This window comes from Musa acuminata, chromosome BXJ2-4 (assembly GCF_036884655.1).
Source record: "Musa acuminata AAA Group cultivar baxijiao chromosome BXJ2-4, Cavendish_Baxijiao_AAA, whole genome shotgun sequence".
Lineage (NCBI taxonomy): Eukaryota > Viridiplantae > Streptophyta > Magnoliopsida > Zingiberales > Musaceae > Musa > Musa acuminata.
In genome coordinates, this window is record NC_088341.1 from 5,451,554 (window position 1) to 5,476,369 (window position 24,816).

General features: G+C 36.9%; 2 protein-coding genes across 6 annotated transcripts; both read right to left on the reverse strand.

Moving 5' to 3' along the window:
* Positions 1 to 2,058: 2,058 nt before the first annotated feature.
* LOC103980862 (uncharacterized) lies at positions 2,059 to 7,286 on the reverse strand. 4 transcript variants are annotated; one of them, XM_009397386.3, is made up of 10 exons: positions 7,092 to 7,286; positions 5,863 to 6,082; positions 5,534 to 5,738; positions 4,739 to 4,829; positions 4,483 to 4,628; positions 3,832 to 4,075; positions 3,645 to 3,749; positions 3,055 to 3,237; positions 2,768 to 2,969; positions 2,059 to 2,665 (listed from the first exon to the last, which is right to left on the reverse strand). In XM_009397386.3, exons 2-10 carry the CDS (start codon positions 6,080 to 6,082, stop codon positions 2,187 to 2,189), a joined length of 1,875 nt encoding a protein of 624 aa, XP_009395661.2. In that variant the 5' UTR covers positions 7,092 to 7,286; the 3' UTR covers positions 2,059 to 2,186. The 4 variants fall into 4 exon arrangements, with proteins under 4 accessions (XP_009395661.2, XP_009395660.2, XP_009395659.2 ...); XM_009397385.3 differs by having other exon boundaries at positions 5,863 to 6,124; XM_009397384.3 differs by having other exon boundaries at positions 5,863 to 6,130.
* Positions 7,287 to 9,933: 2,647 nt separating this feature from the next.
* LOC135609664 (DExH-box ATP-dependent RNA helicase DExH3-like) lies at positions 9,934 to 23,461 on the reverse strand. Of its 2 annotated transcripts, none has more exons than XM_065103153.1 (19): positions 23,105 to 23,461; positions 22,568 to 22,719; positions 22,384 to 22,471; positions 22,060 to 22,296; positions 21,295 to 21,390; positions 20,078 to 20,266; positions 19,804 to 19,963; positions 19,565 to 19,695; positions 18,581 to 18,751; positions 18,236 to 18,508; positions 16,496 to 16,690; positions 14,961 to 15,164; positions 13,683 to 13,752; positions 13,383 to 13,531; positions 12,682 to 12,990; positions 12,527 to 12,586; positions 11,502 to 11,654; positions 11,315 to 11,425; positions 9,934 to 10,935 (listed from the first exon to the last, which is right to left on the reverse strand). In XM_065103153.1, the coding sequence occupies exons 1-19, from the start codon at positions 23,339 to 23,341 to the stop codon at positions 10,450 to 10,452; spliced, it is 3,471 nt and encodes a 1,156-aa protein (XP_064959225.1). In that variant the 5' UTR covers positions 23,342 to 23,461; the 3' UTR covers positions 9,934 to 10,449. The 2 variants fall into 2 exon arrangements, with proteins under 2 accessions (XP_064959225.1, XP_064959226.1); XM_065103154.1 differs by having other exon boundaries at positions 22,568 to 22,709; positions 23,105 to 23,225.
* Positions 23,462 to 24,816: the final 1,355 nt, after the last annotated feature.

Genomic DNA, 24,816 nt, shown 5'->3' on the forward strand with positions numbered 1-24,816 from the left:
ATTTTAATTACATATGTTATTCGAACATTAGACTTTATGGATGGTAAAATCTTATATCGTATTAATTCGATAGGACATTTGTATTAAACCAGTATATCCGTTGTTTATTAATAATAGATGGCACAAATACAACAAGGATTGTGATATATTACTATCACATCATGGATTTTTTTCACGGAATTACATGTAAGAGTCAAATAAATAAATATTTTTTTATTAATATACATAAATTATAAATATTTATTATAATTTATTTATAAATCAAAATAAAAGTTGAAAGTAACTATATGTTTTATTGGGAAACATAGTAATATTAACTTAAAAATAAAATTCAACTAACTCTATTTAATGATAGAGTAAGGTTTACTTTCTATTGTGATATGATTTAGTGTTATTAGGAGATTACTCTAAAAATTAAAAAAAAAAAATTCAGCAAGTAGGAACCCTATAAGTCAATTGTAAAATGATTTCATATTCAAAAATCAATCATCCTATTAACGTATATCAAATACCTAAAAGAGCACTCCCCCAACATGGATAGAGAGATTATATCACATGAGATAAATTTATGTTTTAAATAAATTCATATCACACTCCTAATAGCGGATGAAATAATATCCTTCATATGCCAAAGTAGGGACATATTCCTCCCAATAACAAATAGAGGAATCGTGTAATCGTTACATCTAACGGTCCATTAATCCTTGAAAGGAATCACCCTACTTGTTCTTGTCATAAAACAAAATCATATGATACTAGTTATGTCTATATCATGATGAAATAATTTATTAAAATATCTTAATTTATTTTTTAAATATCATTAATGTCAAATAAATTAGTCCATTTGAACCCTAACTCAATCAATTCAGTTGAACTCGAATTAACTAAAACCTAACTAAATCGATCTTTAATCCTCATTTAGTTGATCTCGAATCATCCTAAACGGATATAATTTGGAGTAGATTTGATTCAATTTATGTAAAAAAGATTTTAATAAGTCAAACAAGTTTCGAATTATAATGATTCAATCTAAACTAATTAAATTTGAATTGATTCAATCAATATTTGAGTCAAACAGATAAAGTAATAGCAATATGCTATACTACATAGCATTAAGTTAGGTTGGGTGAACCTATATACTGGTTATATATAGTGCATATGATTATATATACATCATATAAGCTAGGCCAATCCATGGACTGATCATATACATTGTACATGATTACCCATTTAAGTTGGCCTATGCTAATCTACAAGTTGGGCCTAGCCTATCGGTTAGACTTAGTTTGCATTAAGTTCAACCTATTAGTTGGGCTTAACTTATTAGTTGGGCCTAGTCTACTTTCAACTCAAATATGAATCAATTCTCTTGAATTTGAATTATAACATCATAAAATTATAATTAAAATATTTAACCGTTAACTTTGAATCATAACAACATAATAAATAATAATAATTAAAAAGATAAAATTATATAATGGTCATTAACAATTCGAACTTCCATATAACAAATAACCTCAATTGGATATCATAAGGTATTTAACATTTCTCTTAGAAACTATTTGAAGTACCATAATAATAAAATGAAATATTATATGCAATCGAGGTCACCGTGGTGATAACGATGCTAGCTCGTCTCCTTTGTTTCCCTACTATCTATTTATACCAATGGTTTTACTAGTTTCGATTTTATGATATAAAAACAAAAATAAAATATCATCCACAGTTTTAGTTTGATTCAAAATAGTTGATTTATTCTGATTCGATTTAGAATAATAGAATCATAAATTGATTCCGAATCATAAAATCATTGATTAATTTTAATTTTAATTCTATTAGTTTAGTTACCATTTGATTTGGGATTCAAACCTAACTATGATCACCACTCCGTATACCTCATTCGCTTGCAATATTTAAAATCTCGTCAGGTGCCAAGGCACGTATCTCGAAGGAGATATCCTGCTAAGACACGACGTGTGTATTAATTAAAGAAAAAAAAACCAAGAGATTGAATCCTTCCAATAGGCCACATCTCTTAGAAATTCCATTAATTTAACAGAACAAGATCAACATATACATACATGCAAGTTCACAGAAGTTTGGATTGATGAGCAAATCAACGTTGATTATATATATATAGAATGATGCCGGATCCGATTCTAGATTCTTCGCTGCTACTCAAGACCCTACACTGTTGACGTTGTCAACCCAAAACCAAACGGGAACAGGGGGTCGTAGTTCTTGTCACCAACGTTCATGGGGAGCTGGTCCACCGACTTGAACCAAGTGCGAGGCAGCTTCCCGGTGAAGCCGAAGTCCCCGAAGAGCACGTCAGCGACCCCTTGGCCTTCGGATCCCGGCAGCCACGCAGCCACAAGCGCGTCCATCAAGGGCACATACGGCTCGACGACCACGGGCCTGCCGGAGATGATAACCACCACGCACTTCACCGCGCCGCACACAGATTGGATTGTGCTCGGCCCAGGCTCAGGAATGGTGAGGTTGAGGCTGTCTCCAGCAGTCTCAGAATAGGGCGGCTCCCCGACGACGACAATGGCATAGGAGAAGTTGTTGCTCTTAACGAAGCCGGCATCAGGGTTCTCAGAGAACGCTACATTGGTTGATGGATCTACTGTGGACTTGATGGCCTCCAGGATTGTGGTACCTGTAAAAGAAGGAATATAGCTTTCATTTAGCGTTCAGATCAAAGTGTATTGTCTGTCAGCCTATGCATGAAATGGGAGGAGCAAGCAGAGCTGAGACATACCACCAGTGATTCTTCCACTACTTCCTTGCCACTCTATGGTCCAACCACCGCACTGGTAGCCAAGGTTGTCTGCATGGCTTCCAGCAACAAGAATCTTCCCGGCCTTCTTTGGCAGTGGCAGCAATGGCTTCTTACTAGACTTCCCATTCTTCAGCAGCACAAGTGATTTCCTTACAGCTTCCCTTGCCAACTCCCTGTGCTCCTGGATGCAGCCAAGGATTGTCAGGAGATGGAAATCTAAATTCGAGTATGTTGATTGCAAGCAAAGAGACGGAGAACCAACTGACCTTCTTTCCAAGCTGATCAACCAAGTTGTAGTCAGCCAGAGGATTGTCGAAAAGACCCATGACAAACTTCACCCGCAAGATCCTTCTTACAGCATCATCAATTCGGCTCATGGGGATCACTTTGGCATTAACCAGAGTTGTCAGAGTATTGAAGAACCCAGGATAGTCATCTGGAACCATCACCTGCAAAAGCACATCAGCATCAAGGATATGCAAGGCTAATATATAAATTTCTCAGGAATCAAGTTGCAATAGTTGGTGTCAAGATTGATGAGAAATTAAACATAGAACACCATGGTAAAGAGCCTAAAACTAATATATATCTTCTGTGACTCGAATGGGCAGGCACCATCAAAACAATAGAGAAACTTCCTATGTCTAGTAGCTTTCTCTGATATATATTCTCATTCATTTGATTGAACTTAATTCAGAAATGCATCATCAAAACAATAGAGAAACTTCCTCTGTCTAGTAGCTTTCTCTGCTATATATTCTCATGCATTTGATTGAACTTAATTCAGAAATGCTGCTATATTACTTAATGATATAAGATTGATCAATGACACTCATTCTTCGACATAAATGCTCACCATGTCGATACCAGCGTTTACTGACACTTGAACGGAGTAAGTGTAATTTGCATCAGGTGGAGTGGTGATCCGATCTATGCCCTGCCAGTCTGAGATCACGAATCCCTGATGATGGTTTGAGCGTATTGAGTTGTGACATATTCCGAAGTAGCCAATAAGAAGTACATGGACTAATTTCAAAATGTACCTTGAAACCAAGCTTCTTCTTGAGGAAGTCAGTGATTAGGTAACGGTTGGCATGCATTTTAATTCCATTCCAACTTGAATAAGATGCCATGATTGTGGACACACCCTTTGCGACGGAGTCATAATAAGCAGGCATATGGATGCTGAGGAGTCCATGGAAGTCGATAATAGTATTATTCTCATTGATTCCTTTTTGTGTCCCACCATCACCAACAAAGTGCTTGGCGCAAGCTGCAACATGCTTCCTGAGAAGCACATGAGGTTACTTGTGGTTTGATCGAGTAGCATTATCATAATTTAGCAGTAAAAATGTTAGAATAGCCAAATGCATTTTTTTGGCACAAGGAAACAAAGAACTATCAATACCCACGAAGAAGAAATTTGAAATTATACTACTTACTGGCTGCATTTAGCAAACAGAGACTCTGTGATATCAAAGGGATTATTTATGGATGGTTTACATTTAGTTATAATACCTTGAACATCTTAAGATTCTCTATTAGGAACTGATTACACAACTTGTATTTTTTTTTGTGATGAACTACAGAGCCTATGCTACAAGTTTTTTTTGTTAAGCAGACTTGTTTTTTTGTTTAGCAACAACTACAGGCAGATAACACATTGTAGTTTAAGTAAAAGTATGAATCCTTACTTTCCGGAAACATAAGGGAAGTTCTTTGTGTAGTTTGCGGGGATATCTCCCTGTAAACCAAGAATAATTTGGGTCATTGCCTGCACAACCCTGTGATCCTCACTGTAACTCTCATAGCACCTGCCCCACCTTGGATCTCTACAAACCTGAATTAGGAAGGAGGAATATCAAATCAACAGAAAATAACACATGCAGTTCCAACTCAAATTTTGAATTTCAGAACACCAAAAATGCAAATAAAATTAACTGAGCTTACCGCGATACATGGCGCAAAAGTGTAAGGAATGCCTGTTGCTCTGACTTCAAGAGCAGTTGCCACGCCAATCCTCTTTACAAGATCAGGATCCCTACACAACGATTAAGGTCCAAGAATCAGAGATCAGGATGACCAAATTGTGTTGGAATTCACTTGCAAGAGTCTCATAATTAGGCAATATCAAACAATTCTTATTGAGTGTCATTAGGCTGTAAGTCAAGATAGGATGAGATGAACAATAGTGATTTCACTGAGCCTTCATTGCTCATGAGCATGCCAACAGTATCAACAACAACAAAAAAAAGACCCCAAAAGAGAGAATGAGTAAAATAGGAAAAGCTAGAATGATATTTTCTCAATTGAATGCATGCAGTGCCATAGAGCAGAGAAGTAAATCTCAGATCCTTCTTAACCGTATGAAAAGGAAACCAGGAGTACTTTCCAAACCTTTCACTAATAAATTATGAAGTTAATACTAGAATGGCCAACCTGTGTTTCAACTAACAAATGCTGTAGGATAGGTTAACACAAGAGACAAGATAATTTTCCAAGCAACAGCAACAAAATCTTCTTGACACACAGTACAAGGATTAGAAAATATAGACAGATGTGATTATCTCAAATCAATTTTCATCAAGTGGTAGTTTGGCAAACCGAGAGCTAATTTAAGGAAGAATGTTGGTACTTCATGCACTAAGTTCAGAGAATTAAGTTTCTAGCTTTAACAAAATGTCAATATTTGGAAGAAACCTAAAATCACATTATGCAACAAATGGAAGTAAACATGAAACTTGCCTTGTGGCTCCAAGACCAACATTATGAGGGAATATGGTTGCATTATAGACATTATTGTGGCCATGAACAGCATCAATCCCATAAATCATGGGAATTCCCAATCGTGTCGACAGGCAGGCTTTCTGGTATTCATTTATCATATTAACCCAGTCCTTAGCAGATGCCTGAGGAGCAGGAACACTTCCCCCACCACTAAGAATGCTACCTGTAAGACGCATGTGATTCATTATGTGTGTAGCCAGCTTCTCTTCTTATCTTCCCATGACATTACAAAGACAAGATGAATGCATTAGTCATTGACACTGAATGCATTAGTCATTGACACTCACCAATTAAGTAGTCCTTCAAGACTTGAGGTGAGGCATCTTTTCGCTCGATCTGTGTCATCTGACCAATTTTTTCAGCAAGAGTCATGCGCTTCATCAGATCTTTGACTCGAACATTCACTGGCTGGTTGGGGTCTTTGTATTTCATGTACTCTGCTTGTATGGTTGCCGCCCAGCACATCAGGAACAGAATTCCAAGCATTGGTGTCCGCCAAGTTCCCATCTTCAGATGCAGCAATAACTTTTTCAGATCCTTTCAACAAATCTGATACTATAAATTCATGAAGTGAGCATATAGACAAAAGCAAAGGTTGCAAGAAGATGCAAAGGGCCGAGGCCTTAATTATCAGAAAGCTCTCACTCAGCAAATCAGAAACTGAGAATAGCAAAAGACAAACCACATATGGACGTATACAGATGATGATATCAATCTCGTCAAGAAATTAGATAGAAAATGTTGTGGGACGATGAGAACAAAGATAACAGCCATATCAAGCAGGTCAAATGATGAATGCTTCAATGGAAAGGTCAAAGAACAGGTGAATTCAAACTTTGTGCAAGAGAAAAGATCGGGTACCAAGCACTCACAGATGATAGGATAGGTAGGTAAGACCCAAGTTACAACAAGAAACACCACCAGGATAGCAAGAAGTAAAGACAAAGGATTGTCAACTATCCAAAAATTGTATACCTTTCCATAACTTTCTCTGTCGGTTTACAAGTCACAAATTCTAAATTCTTTCTTCGAAATGGCACAGTGGCGCACAGCCTCCATCTAGATTTACAAAAACTACATTCCGATAGTCGTTTATTCAACTGCTTTGAGACTGAATGCAGTGCAGCAGTTAGCTATAAGTTGAAGAAAAGGATCTGTTGCGAGAAAGCAGAGTAGTTCAAAGAGACGAGTGGAAATGTGTCTCGGATCAAGTTTCACTAGTATTCGGATGGCAGAGTCTTTTTGCGTGTTTATGGATGTATGATCCACGATTTTGTTCTTAGTAGCATTCGCAATTAGAAGAAATGATCGCCAAACATAAAAAAGCAATCGTTCCTATGAAGCGGACGATTTTAACAACTAGGGAGCAATCCGAGGTACAAAAAAACCTAAAAACACGAACTTTCACATCAAGAAGACAACAATAAAACAAGAGATCGAAGATTGAACTCGATATACGAAATCATTACTGATTAAAGCCAGAAGGAGGAGGAGGAGGAGGAGGAGGAGGAGAAACCTCAAACAAGAAATGATAAAAAAGGGAAACTCCTCCAGGAGCCGAGCTTTTCGTTCAAATACACTCCTTTCCGAGTACCACCAAGCTAGTAGCCATCAAAATAGGCCGATGCTTCATTTATAGACGCGCCGGAGACAGATGAAGACTGCGAAAAGTGGAAGTATAACGTTAAACGGATAAATAATCGTTTGATTTTAGTGCTCAAGGTTGGGAGTTGGTGACGCGATTTGGGTGGTGGGTGGGGATGATGGTGGCGGGTGGAGACTACGGAAAGGGTTTGAAACAATTCTTATACCGATATTACCCCTGCCATTCTTTAGTTTGGTCGCGAGTCCGTCGTTCCCAGCCGTTAGATCGACATCAGCTTTGTGGGGTAACGTTGGACAGCGTGGGGCCCGAGCGCACAGAATAGGAAGACAATTGGGGGTCGGCAAAAACATAGCCGTTGGGGTTGGATGGATCTCTGCACGTTGCCCATGTCTGCAGAGGTGGTTTCTTCCACGTCAGTAACGTGCGTGACGTCTGCTGTGAACAGTCGTACTCTTGCTGCTTAGGCTAACTCCAGCTCACAGCTAACGTTGACCCACATCATCGTCGTGTATTCCATCACGCCGTCAATGGAATTTGAATTGCTTCCACTTTTCAGTTGATACGAATATTTAATCGGTTTCGCATATTGGGAAAGGACAAAGATTAATTGCAATGAAAAATTAAGTGGGCAAGACGTGATGTGATGCCTCTTTAATCTTTTATCATGAGAGATTTGTGCTTGTTATTATGGGAAGAGACTCAATAAAATTAGCAAAAATCGTAATTTAAATTTGTTTGCATATTTGAGAGGGATTTATTATGTGATTTACAGGGCAACCACAGCACCTTTTAATACCGCAGTAACTTTGCTACCGTCAGTTGAGGAGAATGGTTGGTCATTAGTCTCACAATATTAATGCTTTTCTTCGAAGAAATAGGATGAGTTTATATGGGGATATATAGAACATATTTGAAGCCACCCAACTTTATTATCATCATTTTTTTTATTAGTAAAAAATATTTTGATTTTAGTTGGATCATATCATCTGTGTTATTAATAAAAATCAAATAAATATTCTTTATTAACATAAGCATTTCCAATGTGTGATACATTCTTCGTGGATAAAAATATATGAAGCATCTAATGTATCTTTCACTAACAAAGCATCATAACATCTAACGTATCTTTTATGGATATAAGTATCTCCAATTCATGATGTCTTTGAAGCCCCGTATCTTTGAAGAATCTTCAATGCATAAGAATTTCTTCGAGTATATTGACCATTTAAGAAGGGTATCTTAGCGACATTGTACCAAATCGATCGAGATCCGGTCTCCTTCTTGAAGTTGGCATCCCAATGAAATTGTGCTAGATTAGTTGAGTCCCAAACTCTGCTACTCGAAGTGGCCATCACAATAACACGGTGCTAGATCGATTTAAGACCCAATCTCCATTGCTCGATGTGGCCACTTCGGTAGTCCCGTAACAGGTCAGTCGAAACTTTCCTCTACCACCCGACGTGAGCACCCTTGATCACCTGATGTGGGCATCATTACTTGTCTAATGGCAGCACAATAGAAGGTAGCTGCTATTTATGTATCCCTTAGCTCTAGTGATAACATCTGGTGTTGGTCTCCTCATCCAAAGGGGATCATGATGGCTAGGAGTGCCTACAGTGTCCTCGATAATATGCACCAATCACCAGTTAACGTTAGGGCTGGCTAGAATGCGATTTGGAAGATCGTGGTTCCAAATATCAAAATATTTTTGAGAAAATTAGCGTGGGGCAGTCTGCCTACATCCGAATGGTTTTCTAAATTCTCTAGCAATCCCTTGCTTGCTTGTCCTGTTTTTTTGGGGTTTATTGATTTAGTTGTGCGTTTCCTTTTTGAATTCGCCTTTGCCTTAGATTACTAATTAATTTGTGTAGCAAAAACTGCAGCATAGTTTCAAGTTCTTTCTTGAGTGAAAGAATGGTAGATGGTTAGAAGAGAGTGACGGGCTTAAGAAGGAACAGAGTGACAGCATGCACGCTGTCATTACCAATTTCCTTTGGACTCTTTGGAACCACCATAATGACCGTCATTTCTGCAATTGTAGGGCCTATGTTACAACACTTTGGTGCAAGCTGTGTGCTTTAGTCAACGAGGTGAATGATGTGCACCTGCCTGAGGGGGATGGGGAACACTGGATGTACAAGGAATTGATATGCTACCCTACTAACTTTGAGTTTTCTATTGAAACTAATGCATCCTTTGTGAGTTGTAATGTTTGTGCAGGATTAGGATTCATTCTCGAAGACCGACAAGGGAATTAATTTGATGGTTGGAGGTTATTCTTCGAGATCTAGTAGAGCAGTTTCACTTACGGAGAGCGAAGCAATTTTTGGATGATTATATTTTGCAACAGAAAATGGCTGAGGAAATATATGAATTCTCTTAACAATTTTGAGGCTATGCTTTGATTTTTGAAAAACACTTCGCTTGACTGTTTGTTGTTTTTTTTTTATCAATGGTTAATTGTGATTTTTAACCCAAAAAATATAATTTATTTTTTACCCAATGGTTAATTTATTTTTTTATCCATTTTACATCCACCTGATTAAGCTTTAATATAGTCTGTTATTTTAAAAATAATAATAAAGATATGGAATGTTGGATTCTGCCTGCCTTTATCTATCTATTAAGATAAGACGACAGATCAGAGGTAAGCAGTGACGTAGGCATTGTTTCATAGACATGGGGAACTAAAAGATTGTGATCGTTCCGTACAAGACATACTGTCAAATGTATCCCAAAATTTAGTTTACAGTGATTCTGAAAGCTCACTTCTTTAAATAAATGTCTCCAAAAAATAAACTGCCAATGTAGCAGCCAAGGAAGTAGAATGCATTTTACACCTGGACATGCTCATGTCCTGTTTAATATTACCTATTGCCTCCTGTATATATAACTGTCACAACAACATAAGAATTGATTAAACTCCTATGCCCCCGTAAAAAAGATCGAATGGTACCCAAAAAAAGATATAATATATAAACAGACTATAATTTCCTGAATTAGCCTACAGATTAGATTGATGCATTCTGAAAAGTTTATCTGCCTTGATCAAGATGATCTATTGTTACCAATCTGTCATCCATATGTCATGCCGCATCAATGACCGTTTGGCTCTTGGTCTTATTATCACTTACTCAGAATTGCCCCAGTAAGCAAAAGAATGATGAGAGCCTCCCCAGGTGAAAAAGAATCTGGCACAATTAGAGGCATGCCTCTAGTAATAATACTAGCAGCATCTGCGGTCTGCTGGATTCTCCAGGTGTCACCATCAGCCCGAACGACGCCTTGACCTTCGCCTTGGTCTGTTAAGAAGCTTCAGCATATTCTCAGTGATATCAAGTGGGGAGTCATCATCTTCAACCTGGTGGCTCTTGTCCGAAGTGTGGGTCAACCATTCCAAAGCTTCTATAGCAGCATCCCTCTCAGCAAGCTGCTTGTTCTTCTTTGGTTTTCCCACAAATTGCATCCCTTTGAATTCCACTATTGCCCGGAATTCATTTGTCTTCAGATGCTTCGTCTTGTACTTTGGTGGGCTGTGGCCTGCCCTCATCAACAAGGTTTGCAGCAAGCTTTTTGGGTTGGTCCCATCTTTCACAATATTGTTCTTGTTGCCCTCGTTGCCGCTAAATCTGGTCCTTCTTGTTTCCCGTCCAAATACAAACCTTCCTTCACACAGGTCACCTGAGACGAGCTCCTGCACGGCAAGCATTAGGTACCTGCCTTCTTTGTGGATATCTGTTCTCGGATCTAGAAGCTGCATTCACATCAGGGTATATTAATGTAGTGAAAGTTATATACAAGTAAATTCAACAATGGATCCAACCATCAGGTAATTAGTCAATAAATACAACCAACTGAATTTTAAAAATATAATAAGAACAAGACAAAGCCGTAGTGTCCTATTTGTGGTCAGCTTAACTGAGATTGACGCATAAAATATTTAAATTAGTGACGTGATATGGGATGTTCCTTTATATAACATCACCTTTTGGATGCTCTTGGAAGATTCATTTGCGTGTAGCTTAATAGAAGGAACGTAAAACATGCACTTACAACATTGAAAAAAATCACAATAACAAAATTCATTTAACTTATTGCTGGATAACATATTTTAATATTAGATTCATGTTTACCTTTCTTTGTACAAGGTTATCAAGTTCCGCCTTGAGGTTCCAGTAGCATTCTGTTAAACTTGGATCCATGAAGAAATCAATGTAGCCATCTAACATCTTTAAGTGCCCAGCCTAGCCACAAATATCAAGTCAGCTATAGCACAGTCATTAAATCACTGAAAGGTATATAATCCAGAGAGAAGACTACCATTTCTCCCCTGATGAGGGTTCCACCAAACAAGATCAGTACTGAATCAGATACACCTGTAGAATCACGAATAAAAACAGTATTCACTTTGACCTTCTCACTAAAGACCAACCATGGATAAGGGATTGTCTGGTACTTCGCATTTACAGAATTCTGATGCAATAAAAACCAGCTTCAGTCAGAATGAATGACTCCAACCAAATGCCGAAAGTGAATAGAACTAGCTTTTGTAAACAAAAGGTCAACACAACTTCAACAACTAGATAAATTCTGTATGCATCTAAAGCAGACATAGTCAATTACTAGAAACAGTGTTCATATATTACATCAAAGTCAGTTAAATCACACAAGCAGGTGCCTAGACACATTTTGTATGCACTGCAGTAACGATTGGACACCCAGCAGGGTGGTCATGGCTAGTTAATGGCAGTATATAGAGCGTTGTATGCTAAATATGGCAAATCATGGTCCCATGTGGCATACACCTAGTACAAATTTTCCGGTCTGACACAAATGTTAACTAATTAACACAGGTAACAAACATGAAATCCTGGTGAAGTGTACATACATTGAAAATTGAATATATAGAGTCAAATACTAGTAGATGAACGTCACTGTTGCCCTATAGTTTCATGATGTAAACAAGTTAGTTCAAAAGTTCATCATCATCAAATCTGTCCAATCAAGAGTTTCTTATCATCATATCTGTCCATTCAAGAGTTTGTGCAAGATCTTATAATATCTTGTAATGTCCAGATTTCAAATCGATTTCCATGGTTCACAGCTTTCATCCTAGAAATTATATATGCATGCATCATACAGCAACCTGCAGTAATGTTAATTTCTATAGTTCCAATGAATCTCTTGCCTTCTAGTTTCTAAAAAGTAAAATTGGATGCAGTATCTATATACTCAAAAGGACAGACAAAATGTAGCAATCATTGCCATATTTTTCCCCTATAATATGATAAATGAAATGACTATTAAAGACAGAAAAAAAAATCAATTTACAAGTCTGCACTTACAGCATAAAGTAGGACCTGGCCATCATCCATCGTTTTGAAAGACAGAGACTTCTCTCTGTGCTACACAAGCATAACACAAATGAAAAATGAAGTGCATACATAAGAAGGAAAAATTGTACAAGCAATTACAGAAAGAAATATGATCAGCCCTTTACCACAACTGATGCTATCCCAGGAAAGAGTCCGGAGCATATGATAGCACGAACCAGTGGCTGATTATGGCTTAAGCTGTTATTGATGCTGGAGTCAGCATCTAAAAGACCAGAATCTTTTAGAATAAAACTAAATTGCTTCCTAAGTGAATGGATAGCCTGAAGAGTTTGGGCTGAAAGGAAGTTCCTCCAGCAGTACTCATATGCAGAACCTTCTCTCTCTGCATCTTTCCATCCCTCATATGCACGGACAAGAGCCATATGATCACTGTAGTCCTTAGCTGAGAATCTTGATTTTGCAGTTCCTGCCAACTGAACAGGAGATACAAACTGAACGTTAATCATATATTTCATTCTAACAGTACAATGATTCAAGATGCATCTCTCTAATTACAATAAGCTGTAGAGTACAAATATAGTGATAAAATGTCGCACGGATGTCAATAGTTAGATGACTAAATGAGGATAAAAAAATTAAAAGCAACAAACCAATCCAAATGTTTCAGGATGACAGAAAATGTTCAGAATATCAGAAGGGTTTTGTGAAAGTGCAGAGGAGGTTATATTAGCTACAGTCTCTACATGACAACAACCAGGAAATTCCAAAAAGTAATTACACTTTATGAAGAACACTAACACATGTGAAACCCAATGTATTACATATTCTTCTTTTTGGATTTTGACGAATAAAGATACGGACTTACATCCTTCTTGTCCTGCGGTAAGAGAAAAGGGTCTCTGACACTTAATCCAGACACTACCGTAAGAACTGGATCAAGGCAACGAAAGACAGCACCCATGATAAGCATCTTTCCTAGCTTTGGATCAACCGGAAGCACTGATAGATATCGACCTACACAGTGCAAAGTCAAAGTTTAAGAAACATAAAATCCAGAATACTCCATGATGCAACAAAATATAAAACCCTGCATATGGGAGACAAAGTAGAAATATATATAAGCTGGGGAGGACACCTCAGGTTTCATATTAATTCAACATCATACCAAGATTCGTAAGATTTTCCTGTTCATCTAGTGCTCCAATCATCTTCAGAAATTCAACAGCATTTTGGACCTGCATATATCAAGAAATTCAACTCCAAGCAGTGCACTGAACTGCCAGAAACCAGCTAATATGGGAAAGAAGGATTTTTGCTGGTGGCCAATGATAGGATGGACAGCAGGTGAAACCATGATTTCTTAAACACCAGTCCAACACTACATCTGACACATTGTTGGATCGGTTCAGTAACACCGACTTATATTGCTTTCTTTCATTAATAAAATAGGGAAAACAAATGCTGATTAGCATTGAGCTATATGGTCCAGTACCAATCCTTCCTCAGATTGGTAAATAACAGTCAGAATATACAAGCACAATCGATATTTGAAACCACAGGCACAACCAGCTCATGCCTTCACCATTCGGAGAACAAACATATTAACCACATCAATAAAACCATAATTTACAGAAAAAAACATGTTTTGATGCTATAAAACACAATCTTGTTGAGAACAAGCTAAAAAGGAAAACTCAAGTTGATTAGATATCTCAAGAAACAAACTACTGTAAAAAAATTGTCGTCACTCCGGACAGGAACCAAACAAGCAAAGGACAAGCAAAGAACTTTCTTAGGCACAAAAAAGGACATTTGAAAGTTTCATCAGCCGTGCCCAATTCACTTGAAGCCTTCTCGACAAGAGGACCCACTAAAGACTGTCAACTACCCCTCCCAGACCACTCTGATATCCCATCCAGCCATGTGTCACCCAGGAGGTTCCATGGTCCTGAAACTGTTGTTCCACACTGAAATTCAGCCCTAGAAATTTCCCTGTCATAGTATAGGCTGTGAGGTTAGTTGGCCAATTTCAGCCATGCAGGAATGTCGACCAACGGAATGACTCACAAAGTGTTTGTACAACTACTGGGCGGTACATGAAAAGATGCAAAGACATAGTGGACTTAGTGGTTGTTATCGGCATGTTGCAGCCGCCAGTGGCAGAGTACCATCAGGGACCAGCACAGGACTGGTACCCAGAATTGAATTCCTTGGGTTTAAACATTTACTTCTAAAGCTCATGTCATTCTGATTTTGTTACATTAATCCAATTATACATAACTTCTTAATTTCCTATAACCAAGTAACAAGGGATCATATACCAAATACCTCTTCCTCAAAAAATATCTTTTCCATATTATACAAGATTATGCATGAATGTTCTGAAGAAGAGAAAATTGTTTAGGAACTAGTGATCTTATAAGTGAGCTTTTGCATCACTTACAGTGAGTGGTTCTGGTGGCTGCAAGGCAGCAGATAAGAACTCCCCAATGCTACCAACCTGCAAACTTTTTATTTGCAAACATAAGGAGTTCAATGGAGTTCTTAAAAGCTCAGGAAGCTGATATTCTGCGAAGGCATCATATACACATCTAGGATAGAGATGGTAGCACTCCCCAGGCTGCACACGACCAGCTCTACCCCGCCTCTGCAATCTCATCATAGAGAAAATAAAAGAATTAGCAAACAAGATGGAGAGACAAAGAGACAAACAATCAACCAAAAGATTAAAAGTATAATGAATTTATGCAGTTTTGAGCAGATCAAGGATGTCTCCTTTGGTAGGAAGTCAAGGATGGCATCATCTGATAAAATTCTAAGTTGCCAAAATATTTGAGTGATTTGACCCTCTTACAGATATTGTTGTTAAAGATGTAGCTTTTGATAACAATATCATTCACAAAACATGCAGCCACACATTTTCATCAGTTGAATATATAACCTCGATTTGCTCTTATTTATCAGGTATTCTTTATTACATAATTAAACAATCAAATGGTTAGAGTCATATACTATAAAAGAAAATGTCAAGAAATTCAAGTTCTATCTTCTCCAAGCTACAACTACGAAATTCAACATAAGGCAGTATATGAAATTGATTCAAACAAGAGAATTAAGATAAATATAAGTGATCAAACTGTTGCTTTTTCCTGACGGATTTATGCTGCACATTGCCCAACAAGCACAGTAGTCATGGATATAACGGGTTAATGATCATAGTTGATGGAATTATCTACACCTAAAAGTGGTTTACCGTGAGGATCATGTAATAGTAGTTCTTTTCTTGGTGCAAGGCATAGAGAAGAATGCCCTCTTTTTTGCACCATAACTGTCACCATGGTGTATTCAGATGCTTCTGTTTAGTACCATTAAAAAATTCCTTCTTGTGTTTAGATGTATGGACTATGGAGTACTTCATTAACCATCCATTGAGACAGCATCACCACTTCTTATAGGATTAAGAATCAACCTTCGGTTTTGTCAGCTATTTAAATTGATGGATGGCAGCATGTAGGTGAAATGAAATTGCATTTACACATATTTCTAAATTTACAGGCCGTCACCTGTGACAGAAAAGGATAAAAATTGGGTACATATAAGACTTTAATTATATAGGATACATAAGTTTTTATGTAGGCAAGAATAGAAGCCTCATAAATCAAATAAGTCCACTGTTAATGTCAACGTCCTTCAATTTTATTCCTTTGACCTGTTTTGCAATAGAAGGGTCTGGTGTCAAACTCATGGATACAATTATCACATGCAGATTGTTGCAGGTGGATGTGGAGTCCCACATAATGCCAAATCAACTGTCTTATGGATATCCCACTAAATAAAGTTATTCAAAGATAGAGAAGAAAATATAATTTGCATATGAATAAGCAATGAAAATGACAATCATTCTTATTTCAAAATTCAAAAGAAAATCAACAGATGAATCACCAACAAAAACAAGAAAGTTTGAGGGAAATATCTTACTTGGCGGGCAGAAGCTTTAGAGATCCAGGATGGCAGCAAGCAAGGCGTATTATTCAGTGCATCATAGGTGGTCTCTTTTGCTTTACCACAGTCAACAACAAACACAATATCATTGATTGTAATACTTGCTTCAGCCATGTTTGTCGCAAGGACTATCTTTCGTATATTAGGTGGTGGATTTTCAAATATGAGTTTCTGCATATTACCAATGGACAGTAAGTGACTGCAAAAGAGAAAAGTGCAGCATCAAATTGAATGACTATGAACGACAGAGTTTTCTTATCCGACATATATTTTTATTATTGGGAGAACAATTAGAATACCAAAATATTTCATCAACATGAAGTTATAAGCTTTGCATTGGACAATTAATTTAGTCCCTCAGGCCAATAGATGCACATCATGATCTTTCGAGAGGGGCCAATAACAAGTAAATCATGCTACCCAATAGGCCTATGATTCTTCAACCAGAGAAGCATACTTTGCAATATTACAATCTAATAACACATTCCTTCATCACCCCTTCTAATTTTTATAGATTTCTTTTTCTCCCGCAGCTTGTTTCACATCTGAAAGGATATTGGGTTGTACTCTCAAGTCTCAAGAAAGAGGGTTAATAAACTTTGGCTTGAGCAGGTAAATTTAAAAGGCTTAAATAAATGACATGGTATGAAAATCTAATAAAAACTCAAATATGGTTGAAATAACTGCAACCAGCACAACTTAAGTAGGTACAGATGTTTTAACAAATAAATATAGCATTACAAAAACTAATGCCTAATGGTCATTAGCATTATGTATATACCATCATACTTGATCAAAGAGGGACATTAGCATCATCTTATCAATGTTTTTTGCAATAATAGCAATTATTCTAATTCTAGGAAGACCTACAGGACTCAACATCAGCAGTAACAATGTCCAATAACAACAATAATTCTATCAATGTTTTTTGCAATAACAACAATTATTCTAATTCTAGGTAGACCTACAGGGCCCAACAACAGCAGTAACAATGTCCAATATTAAAGAAGCATAATCGGTGAGATTTGACCCTACAAACTTTTCCATTAGGAACTTAACCACTAAATCAAAGCCTTGTTATTTAAGTTGAAATTTACTATCTGTATAATTACTCAAGTTCCACTAGTAACCCAGACTCAGGAGAGTTTGGAACCAACCTGAGAGACTCAACATAAGCTACATAGCTAATTATATAACTTGGTCAAAATTTCCGTCAAGTATTTTTCAACTTTGAGTTGCTCCGTAGATCCAATCTTATATTAATGGGAACCAGACCTGGGCGATGACACCTATAGTTAACATTCCACAATATGGAACAAGTGTATATGAAGTATGAACAAAGTTCTGAGACATACCAATGAAAATGATATTCACTGTTGATTTTACCAGCATACAGTGGCATTCAAGTTCTAGTTTCCTAAATGACTAGCGCCCAAAACTATGTGAAATACCCAAACTAAATAGCTTTATAACCAACACTGGAAGATTATGGAATGTGATTTCCAGTAATGTATGTTTTTATATGTTTCAATGCAGATCATAAAAATTATTACCCTTCAAATCTATGAGAATGACCAATAATGACGAAAGTAGGAGTTCAGCCATGACAAAAATAAGAATTTCTCATTTACAATTAGCAATTGAAGACTACTAAAAAGTAGCATAAGATGCAATTGAAAAAACAAAATGATGGAATCTTCACCATTGAAAAATTACCTGCTCAGAAGTAGCCATAGAACCATGACATGTAAGTACCAAAACCCTGTTTGGATCTCCTAAGAGAGGATGAGCCCTCAGCTGATCCCTCAAGCAACTAATGTCATCCCAACCAGTCATAAATACAAGGACAGCACCTGGTCGTTCCTTACGACATATATGACACAGAATAGCCTCAATAAGATTAAAACCTATGCAATCAGGTGTCCAGGAGGCCAAAGAATCACGTGCTCTGGAACTGTATCCCTCAAAACTTGAATTTTGAAGAGCATCCTGCATCGGAAAAGCAGCAACATATAAAAAAAATGTCACTTATTCATCAGATTCTGCCATGCATACTAGTACCTCAACGAGTGCAGTAATCTGATTTTTTCTTTTACGTGGCATTAGCTGCCTCTGAGTCTTCCAAAGTTTCTCTTGGCCATAGTCATCAATTTGGTTAAAAGAAGTCAGTTTGTATCCAGTTTTCTCAAGTATATCTTCAAGAAACTGCGCCCTTACAGGATATGTGAACCCCTGAAGCCAACAGAAGATTTTCTTTTATCATAGCTTCACAAGCACTCAACTTTCAATCAAGGCTCAGAACAAATTGTAGACATAATGTTGATGAAAATGATGTTAATGAATGGTCTCAAATTGGAATCTACAAAAAGCTAATCTATGGAATTTTGAGTCAGGCATGCTAAGAGCACAGAGATAAAGGTGGTTAGATATAGCTTTTCTGATACATACCATAAAAAAGGTGAGGTTCAGAAGAAATATTATGCATGACAATATAGAAAGTAAAAGATATAGGATCTATAATTCCAGCAGATAGCATATAAACGTCTAGAATTTAGATACTAGTTGAACAGTTAAGTATTATGCAGATCACCCTGAAACTCAAAAACAATCATAGATGGGGGTATATTTGATAGTTTTTGACACATAGCAAACTATCAAAAATACCGCTGAGTGTGGTATCTATGATAGTTTCTGAGTTTTAAAGCAATATACCAGTTATATTCAATTTATCAAGGAACAAATTTTCAACATTTGCAGGATCATAAACAGAATTTTCCTTATAAAAAAAGTGCACTTTTAACCAATCTAGATAACATTTATTTAGTGAAGAGTGGGTTCCTGATAATAGAATCTGATCCATCTTCAACAAAATTCCTGTAAGTTAAGAAGTTTTGTAAATATAAATCACAACTCTTTCTAAGGAATCACAAGAATTTTCAAACAGTAAGGAGTTCATGGTAAATGAAAAAAATAAATAATATAGAAAGATAAAGAGACAGGTAGATGTTCAAAGAGTACTAAAGTATGTACTAGACATTAGCATACTGGAATATGGATTGTTGGAGCTCCTCCAAAGTAGTTTGAAAACAATTCAGCATTCAAAGTTGCACTCATCAAAATTAATCTCAAATCACGGCGACGTGGAAGAAGGTCCTTTAACACAATCAACAAGAAATCTGCACATCACAGAGGCATATATGCAATCTTTACAAGCAGTAAGCTGGGCTCAAATAATTCTTGCAAAAAAGGGAGGCAAATCTGTTTGTATTATAAATGCCATGCACCTTCATTCATGCCTCGTTCATGAATTTCATCAACAAAAACATGAGTTACACCATTCAAATTTCGGTCTCCAAGCAATCTTCTTAGCAGAATTCCACTGGTACAAAAGAGGAGATGTGTATTCTTTCCCTTCATTCCCTCTAATCGAACTTTGTAACCAACCTACCACAAAAGGGTAATGTCTAGAACAAAAGATTGTACAGAAAATTTCCTAGTAAGCATATTTAAACTAGTTGTATACAACCAACTGGAGAACATGAATATGCAAAAACTTACTGTTTCACCAAGATTTTCTCCTCTTTCTGCTGAAACTCTTTCAGCAACAGCCATAGCAGATATTCTTCGCGGTTGTGTACAAATGATGTTGCAAAATGCCCCACGCCCAGATTCTATCTCAGATTCTAGAACATACTGAGGAAGTTGAGTTGTTTTACCACATCCAGTTTCCCCAGAAATTACTATGACCTGATGAGGACATAGATGGTAAGTAGCAAAAGACTACCAAACAAATCAAGCAGTCACAAACTGAGAAGTATAAACATGAAAATCTAGACAATGTTTTCAGACATAAAAGGGTTAAACAAAATGGTACAACATAATTGTCTAGTCATCTCAGCAGAAACCAGTTATACATAATATGTAACACAAGTACTTGAATCTACTCTTATTGTTATGAAAATCTCCAGAAACAGAAAAGCTTGGCATGCCTTAAAATAATGGAAAACTTTGAAAGTCAAGGAAAATTAATGGCCGCCAATCAACTACAGAAAAAAAATTCAATGTATATAAAAAAATCATGAAATAAACAGTAAATAAAAATCATCCTCGGGTTGATCATATCCACACTTTGCAGCACATCCAACTTTAGTTGAAAAATCGTCTATCCATGTCCACTTCAGCCCATATGGACAGCATAATAAACAAATGTTTACCATCTTTCTTCAACTAGTACTACCTCCAATTTATCATAAATACTTCTTCATATCAACATCCCCATGTCAGAAAATTCAATTTTCTCCACGTGATGGGGTAAAATATAACAATGTTAAGTTAGTTTCCTTTTCTACCTCAAAGCCTAATTGGTTAGTGCTGAACCATAAACTGCCACTGTCAAAAGTGTTACCAAAATGAGTTTGTAAACAAGAAAAATAAAGGTCTCATTGTGCATAATTGAACTCCAGTAACAGCTCAAAGAAGGACAAAACCTGTACATGGTTTCCACCAATGAGGTCAATGTACAGTCTTATCCTCATAAGCAAAGAGAATATTCCAGTGATTCAAATACTTGGCACCCTGGCTGCAAATGGACTATCTTTTTTCCATTTAAATGAAAGTTCCTTGTCCTAGTAATGCTAAAATAAACCCTTCAACTTGAAGATAGTTCTCTTCCACAATGCAACTTGTAGCAATCAAACAGGCATGATATTTAAATATGAAATGCGACATATTTTCATGAAAAACACTCTAAAAGGTATCTTGGCTTAAAGTAAGACCTGATTGCGTGCAATAGCAGAGAGGAGTCCGTCCTTCTCCTTGTATGCTGGAAGTGAGTTTCTAAAATTCAGCATCTTCACACCCTCCGGTGAGTCCTGTTTAACATAAAGGTTATACCATTTTTTCTTATATATATAAACTAAATTCTCGGAACAAGAAAGAAAAAAGATTTAGCTTACTTGCAAACACACTATCTTAATTTAGAGAAGAAAAAAAAAAGATCTAATGTAGGTTTCTGGTATCACAACTTCACACCCAATATAGACCACCTGGTTTCCCAACAACTTTGTTTAGAAATCGTTATTTTTAGGAATTCTAACCTCTGGGGTTTAATCCCCATTTGTGGAATAAAACATTTAATATGAACTGGAATTCCAAGCCATCATTTTATAACTGTTCGGAAGGATTTGCCAACCTGACAAATAATGGTTCGACTTGTATTTCCAAATGTAGGGCCCACAACTTATAAGAAAATAAAGTTAAAGCGACCTTCTCTCCTTCCATGATATTTACTTATTCATTTCATGTTAAGACTTTCCTAAGAACAACAGGGTTAACTTCATAAATCAATTCATTAAATACTTTTAGAACACCATAATTGGCTTCCTATATGATACTGATTCCAAAAAAAATGTACGGGTGACAAAAACCCTTGTTTCAACCATACGAGATCACCATATTTCAGATTATGTCATAAATGCAAAGGTAAAACTGTGCCTCTGCTACTAGTGAAGACCAGCACACCACCAAGCATTAAGATCAACCTGCCAAGTTCTTTGCAAGTTCCTCATTCGTATGCTCTTTCTCTGAAGTATCTTTTCCATGACTGAACTGTCAACCAAGGAATCCTGGTTTTCATCAACATCTACATCTTCCACATCCTTGCTGGAAGAACTACGTCCCAATTCATCATTGACAATGTTGGATGCTAATAGCACCCTATCAAGGTGTTCTTGCAGTAAACCTTCAACCCTCCTCTGCAAGCTAAGAGGGATCATCACCTGTAACACAAGCACTCACTCCAGAACAGTGAACTTGCTGGTTCAGAAACAACAAATAAAATTATTAACCTTTGACACACTACATACTTCTCTTTGTGGCCGCTTATCATCAAGATCAGGTCTATAATTAGGCAGAGGAACCTTGCTGGCAACCACCACTTTTCCATAAAGCTCACTGTGCAAATAATAAAATGCATATTAAGGATAACAATATGCTGGCAAGCAATAATTTGCTTTAGGACACAACTGAAGGATGTGCAGCGGTTGTCACCTGTAGAGACCCATTCGTTTTGCAAGATTTGATATTTGTTCATAATCACGTCGGTCTCTTTTGTCCCTGGAAATAATCTCTTGCTCTTCAGTGCCACGTAAGAGCAAACTAAGTTTCCATCTCCATTCATCAATGTTGGCCTCTGAAGAAGGCTGCAGACAAATTATCGTCCTGATTACTAAAATAACAGAAAAAGGGCTCGAGAAACAACTAAGCTTTTGAATTCGAAAGTTCAAAGTTTCCATTAGTAATTTAACTAAACAAGAAGATCAGTTGACATCCTGACAGCTTAAATACATTTCGTAAACGCCCGGAGTCTATCAAAAGTCCAGGAAAGTGAGCAACCTCGATTATGGTCATTTTGATACTCTGAAACATAAAGTACTCTCTGGAAAGTGAATCGACCAATTTTCCACTTCATAGAACAATTCCAAGAGCTATTAAATCCAAAATTCAATATTTAATGGACCTTAACTTAACTAAAGCACACACGACTTAGCAAGCAAAAGAACTTGTGGAACAAACCACAATCCATACCTTGTGGCTCTCGAATTCGCACTCATACTCGTCGTCGGAGAACTGTTCCACGGCGTAGCCGCAGAAGCCGCGCTGCCACCGATAGCAGCATCCAGCATTAACATCTCCACCAGTCGAGGAGGTCGAACGCCGCGAGAGGAAAGACAAGGCTCCGACCTTTCGACCCAATGACGTTGCCGCGAACCTCTCGGGTCTAAGAAGCGACGCTAAGCCGAACCCTAATCCGCGACGCATCATGCTATGGGGGCATGGTGACCCAACCCTTGCGCTTCCAGGTCGCCGACGCCGGGGAACAGTCGTCGTAGAGATTGAAAGGTGGGGACTTCCCGCTAGGGTTCTTCTTTATTTTGACGGGGAAGTGAACAAGAGACGGAATTTAGCGGTGCGCCGTTGGGTACGGCTTAGCAGTGCGGCGTGAGCCACGGTTCACTCTTTCCATCGCAGGCAAAACTTCTATGGCATGGCAGTGTAACTGGACCGTGGGCCCCGCGGCAGAGATCAGGAGAAAGAAAGCTAAACCCTGTCTCGATTAAGATATTGTGTGGGCAAATCTGAGTGGACGAGGAAATATTATGGAGTATATAACGTTTTTTCAGGAGTTTTATCATTGGTTTATTGATGGAGTAAACTGTAGTGATTGATGATGGTGAATTTGGAGACTGTAATTTGATGAATTGTTGAAGCCTAGAATTAGCGTGGAGTCATTTACTTTGAGAGTTTGGTTTGAAAATGAAGGATTGGGGAAATTAAAGACTGTTTTGACTGCAGTAGATGAACAATCTTAGGCTCCTTTGATGCTTATATCTTGAAGTCAACTATTCGACTATTTATTTTGATTTTTTTTTTAACGGGAGGGCTCATAAATGTATGTGTATATTAGTAGTAGGTTTTTTTTACCAAATATAAATAGTAGGTTATTCTTAGTATAATTATCAATAAGAGAGTTTTTTGCTTCTAAATTTAAATATGGTGTGGACAACCTTATTAGTAATAATTATATTATCATGAATGTTATGACCTCTGATGAAAACAGATGGACTATAGTTGATTATAGAATAGGAATCAGTTTAAGTGATAGTACCATAGTAAAAATCTTATAGATAATATAAAAAAAAGACAATATCTCAAATCATATATCCTTTTAGGGCTAATGATTTTAGGAATAAATATTAGAAAAAAATTATTCTGGAGGAATAATGATAGAATTATAAAAACTTTTAAATACAACAAATATATAGGGGTTGAGAATTTTCTAAAAATAATAAAAGAATTCAATCATAAATCCATCGGATTCTAGTATATTCCCGTAGAAGAGAGAACAAATAAAAGATGCCAAGTACAACTAAGCAAGTAAAAGAGGATTGATCACACACCGAGTCATTCCATAATACATGATACTAGCTAACAAATTCATGTAATATTTCTTTAACATCAAAGATCAAAGATCATATTAAAGAAGGATAAATTGAATATTATTTTTCTTAATCCCGTGACTAACCATTTTATGAAAAAATTTAGTATTATTATCAATCTCGTTCATCCATTGAGTTTTAACTCTAGACCATTATTTCAAGTATCTCTAAAGGGTCATAAGCTTCCTGTTAAGCATAAAAAGGTTGACATAATCATTGTTTGATAGTAGTGGACTTAAGTTTTCTTTATTTTTAAAGATAGCAATTTCATCAACAGTATTCTTGATATTACTTTCAAGA

Excerpts from the sequence above, each read along its gene's own strand:
- LOC135609664 (XM_065103153.1), bottom strand. The coding sequence starts at position 23,341 with ATGATGCGTCGCGGATTAGGGTTCGGCTTAGCGTCGCTTCTTAGACCC. Across the intron at positions 12,991-13,382 it reads TACCGCAGGACAAGAAGGAT|TTGGCAGGAACTGCAAAATC; the intron begins GTAAGTCCGTAT and ends TCTCCTGTTCAG. Across the intron at positions 11,655-12,526 it reads GCCAGGTCCTACTTTATGCT|AATTCTGTAAATGCGAAGTA; the intron begins GTAAGTGCAGAC and ends TTATTGCATCAG.
- LOC103980862 (XM_009397386.3), bottom strand. The coding sequence starts at position 6,082 with ATGGGAACTTGGCGGACACCAATGCTTGGAATTCTGTTCCTGATGTGC. Across the intron at positions 4,830-5,533 it reads GTTGGTCTTGGAGCCACAAG|GGATCCTGATCTTGTAAAGA; the intron begins GCAAGTTTCATG and ends ATCGTTGTGTAG. Across the intron at positions 4,076-4,482 it reads TTCCCTTATGTTTCCGGAAA|GAAGCATGTTGCAGCTTGCG; the intron begins GTAAGGATTCAT and ends TGTGCTTCTCAG.